The sequence below is a fragment of the Limulus polyphemus genome, unplaced genomic scaffold, assembly GCF_000517525.1.
Source record: "Limulus polyphemus unplaced genomic scaffold, Limulus_polyphemus-2.1.2 Scaffold1793, whole genome shotgun sequence".
NCBI lineage: Eukaryota > Metazoa > Arthropoda > Merostomata > Xiphosura > Limulidae > Limulus > Limulus polyphemus.
Window position 1 is genome coordinate 180,166 of NW_013667403.1, and position 4,613 is coordinate 184,778.

The window sequence follows — 4,613 nt, forward strand, 5'->3', positions numbered from 1 at the left end:
TTTACGTGGTTTGATAGTGAATATAACAGGTTTACTTAAATGGTAGGTACACAAATTAAGCTCCTATGGCAGAATTAAGTTAGTAATGGTGGATTTACAATAAGCCTAAGTGGTGAATGTATTTTATTTGATCATTAAGAAAGGAAAATTATTAATTGCGTTTGGATTTCTTGATAAATTTTATCTAGGGTTAAATAATTCATTGTCTTCTCTGTGTCTTTGTTTTAGCCTCCACACATTCCATCTTACAAATGCAGTCAACACTGATAGTTTTAAAACTGAATTATTCAAGGCAACCATTTCAAATCTTATTATAAATAACATGCATAGTACAGCTAAGACAGGGTTTATCATTCAGTGACCCTAATATCTATAATTTACAGTTGTTACAACGGTAAAAAGATCGTTGGTATAATTACTTAAAGAGTGCAAGTCACTATTGATATATTCAAGAACTAATTTTATAGTTTTATGAAAAGAAACTTGTGTGTGTATAAAAGATTGAGTAATTTTTCAACAAAGCCTTTTTAACCTTTGCAGGTGAATTATGTATCTACTAGTAATCCAAGCACAAATCTTACCTCCAGTAAATTGAAACTGTTAAGAATTATAATAGATCAGAGGCAATAGTTTGGTTTATAGATCTTTGGTACTCCATAAAACTAAGGGCTGTGAGAAACAACAGATTTAACAAATTGAAAAAATTCGGATATTAAATTTTTCCCATTTACATAAAAGCTCTTACTGCAGTGAGATTGTGGCTCATGATTTCAAGAGGGGTAGAATCATTTAGAATATCCATTTTTTTAATGTATTCATATTTATTCATTACAATTGTTAAATATTTTACTATTTTATGTCCCAATTTTAGCTATATCATACGTTATTACCAAAATTTATGGGGTACTTCCAGAACCTGAAACACTTAACATAAGTATTATATAATGATCATATAGTAATGTATCAAAGAATTAAGTGGGGGAATCATAAAACTGTCAGTTGACAAAACGATTTAATGTTTAAAAAACTGGAAGATAAAGCATACAATTGCTGACCAGGAATTCTTTTAGTCAAGCTTCGAGAACAGCTTGCTTAAATAGTATTGTTGCCAGAAATTACTGTAAAACAATTTCAAAACGGGTAAGAAATAAGTTTGAAAAAGAATAGTTGATTCAACATCCCAAACTATCAATGCTCTAGTTTTATATTCCAAAACTATGTTTTGTTATAATACTATAAAAATATTCACATATATTACAGAAACTGAGATTGACAAATTCTGTAAAATTGCTAAATTATTTACTTCAAAGTTTCACAAAATTTGTACACGTGAAAACGTCGCCAACCTGTGGTGGAACATGGTTTTAACCCACATTCTGTTTTCTTTATCACTTACTGAAATTTCTACAAGATTGTTAGTACACATTTTAATTAAAACTGGTCCAAATATTCCAGATTTTACTGTTATAAAAAAATCGGAATACATTGTATTCATGAAGTTGTCATTTCCACAACTTTAGTGAGATAAACAAGCTTTAATACAGTAATATGAACCATACTAATTTCACTCTTTCTCTAATCTATGTAACATAAAAGATGTTCAAAATATCTAAAGCTTATTTTTTACACTTGATTAGCATTAAAATATCTCTCAAATTGTTTGTTATTGTTGACTGCGATTTTAACTAGTATGCAAAATCTGAAAAAAAAATCTGTTGAGATTTTTAACTGTTTTCCCCCAAAAAGCATTTTATCTTACAATGGGTGAGAAATATGGAAAAATAATTTAACTAAGACATTTTAATTTTTCATAGCTTCAATGTTCAGACAGAAAAGATATATTGGTTGTGGTATGTATTAAGTCTTTTAACACTTATAAAAGTAGACTTTCATAAGTTGTTTTCATGATGAAAGTAGGTCAGGTCAAAAACAATCTGGAGATTAACAGCAAGCACAGCTAAGTCCACAATCAGTGCCGTAGTCTGGATGGAGGAGCAAAGGAAATATAGTGCATTTTAACTTAATAGTTAGATATTCATACAGAATTAGTATTAACATTACTGCTTGTATGGTCTGTATCTCTCATACTTGTGCAGTAATAATAATGGAAATAATGCTAACTTTCCATTACGAGACATTTAATTCTTTCAAGAGCATTATTTTTGCATCCTAATGTTTTTCTAGATGTGGACTATTCATTTAAAATAAACCTTTAATAATTTCAGCATTGACTTTCAGTAGTATTTTCACCTCAAAATGAATACAAACATGCAATTTTTAATACAGTGCCAATATTACAAGTGAAGCCAAGCATTATTTATCATTGGTCAAAGACTTTCAACCCCTACCCAATACTGCAACTTTTTCTTATCAAACTTGCATCAATCTCATTAATGGCCAGTAGCATATAAAAAAAAAGCAGAAATTTCTTATCTCTGTGTAATCTGTTCATTAACTTTATACCAACAAATACACAACCTCAAAACTTACTAGGATAAACATCGCAAAATATGTCCAGGTAATAAATTTCAAGATATTTTCTGTGGCAGCTGGTTTTCATATATTTCCCCACATACCCCAGCTAAATAATTTAAGTTAAAAAAAATGGGGCTTAAGACAAGGTACAAGCACATCAAGTCATGCAGAGTCCTTTGATACAGCAGTGTATATCAATGCTACTTATTATTTAACATGTCTACTACAGTCAACACAAAAAGGCTAAGAAACTAGTTAAGATTTATTAGTAATAGGCTTATACACATTAACTGATTGTTTTATCCTTGTTTGTCAAAAATATGAAATTTACTGAAGACATTCTACATAGAGCAAGCAGACCATGTGTTACCTTTACTTCACAATAAATATATGTCCTCTGCTTTAAGGACTGGAAATGCACAAGTACAGGTATGACAATATTTTACACTTCCATAGTTACCCTACAAAAAGGGGCAAAGTACAGTGATGTTTGTATCCTTGACAGCGAATATAGTTGGCTGACATTACAACTGTATGTTATATACTGAGTAATGGTTATACACACAATATGCAAAGCTCTTCTCTCAGTGTAACACTAATTAGAAGCATTTCTTGGAGGACCAACTTTTTACACGTTTTTTTTTACCCTATTGAGTAAATCACAAAATAAAATATACAAGTTTAATATACTAGTATTTCAGATGAAGATTAAATTTATAATCTTTCACACTTAAGAGTACTAGGGTAACACACTGAAAATCTTTTTGTGCATATTATTAAAATCATTACTGATAATTGTTTTCACACATTTAGGTTAGGTGTAGTACCACAAAAGGAAATTTACTGTTTATGTGTTAAGTCTTAGATAGTAAATCCTGCCTGAAACCTAACTTCAGAAAAAAAATGGTGAAAAAGAAAGCACAGTGTGATATATTACACAATATTACCTACAAACACTTATATATAAACCAATGAATTTAATGATACAATCCAAAGCCAATCTATGATGAGCTCTCTTCTGGTATCTTCCTGTTGGTCAAGTACCTGTACTAATTTACAAAGAAAAGCCTTTGTGTCCTGTACACAGAAAGTCTTTGTAAGATACTTCAACATACACACTTCTGAAAGGCTTTCTTGAAGCACATTATCCTACAGAGTATGATGGTTACAACTCTGTCATTGTTCATGTTAGGTCATAACAACTGTGCAAAGGTTATTCTTGAAACTGGAAGGTCAGCTTCTGAGGTTCCATGGTGCTCGTCCTCTGGTGGTTGTTTCTGAAAATGAAAAATACTGTTAAGAGACTAACAATGATTTATCACAAGAGTAAGTGAAAAATGTGTTTACTGTGTACAACTTGTCACTAGAAACAGTTAACCATAAAGTTATAAGACACTTTATGCACAAATAATCATATCATAAGGATAATGTTTTACACAATTGGCTCAAAAAGTATCCACAGTTGACACCAACATTTAAATCATTACAAATGTATAATATATTATCCAAAAATACTAGTGATGTTGTAAAAACTATTGAGAAAATAACAGTAAAATCGAGTTCTATGTAGTTTATTACAGCAAGACTGAACAAACATCCACTGAAAACTACACAATATTAAAATTAAGATAACACTATTAGTCATTAAATGTCAAATACTATTAAATGTGATAACTTCACCACTAATTGCTCAGAACAAAAGTACTACAAGAAATGGAAACACTGATTAGGTAAATATTATTAAAGTTACTTTAAAGGTAGGTAATACTAAAAATTGGAGACTTTATCAAATACTGAGAGCCAAATAATAGTAAAAATGGAAACAATTACTGTAGGCTGAAAAACTTTATTACTATTGAGTAATTATTAATTACCAATCATTTAGAGCCAAATATTACTACAAATTGAAAAAATAATTTATACTGAAAGATAAATTTAACTCAAAAAGTGGAGACTTCATTACTAATTATTGAGAACTAAATAATAATAAAAACACTGACTATTACTGAGAACTAAATAATAATAAAAACACTGACTATTACTGAGAACTAAATAATAATAAAAACACCGACTATTACTGAGAACTAAATAATAATAAAAACACCGACTATTACTGAGAACTAAATAATAATAAAACA

The 4,613-nt window shown here is 29.5% G+C and overlaps 1 protein-coding gene across 3 annotated transcripts in view; it reads right to left on the reverse strand.

Annotated features, from left to right (window-relative positions):
• Positions 1–993: 993 nt before the first annotated feature.
• The window catches only part of LOC106464958 (transcriptional repressor protein YY1-like), a 27,090-nt gene continuing 23,470 nt past the window's right edge, over positions 994–4,613 (reverse strand). For all 3 annotated transcript variants that reach the window (XM_022392769.1, XM_013925133.2, XM_013925132.2), the window contains one exon: positions 994–3,752. Coding sequence is in view for 1 of the 3 variants with exons in the window: in XM_013925132.2 (XP_013780586.1) it covers positions 3,689–3,752 (64 nt within the window). In the remaining 2 variants the exon portion in view is untranslated. The remainder of the gene's footprint in view (positions 3,753–4,613) is intronic.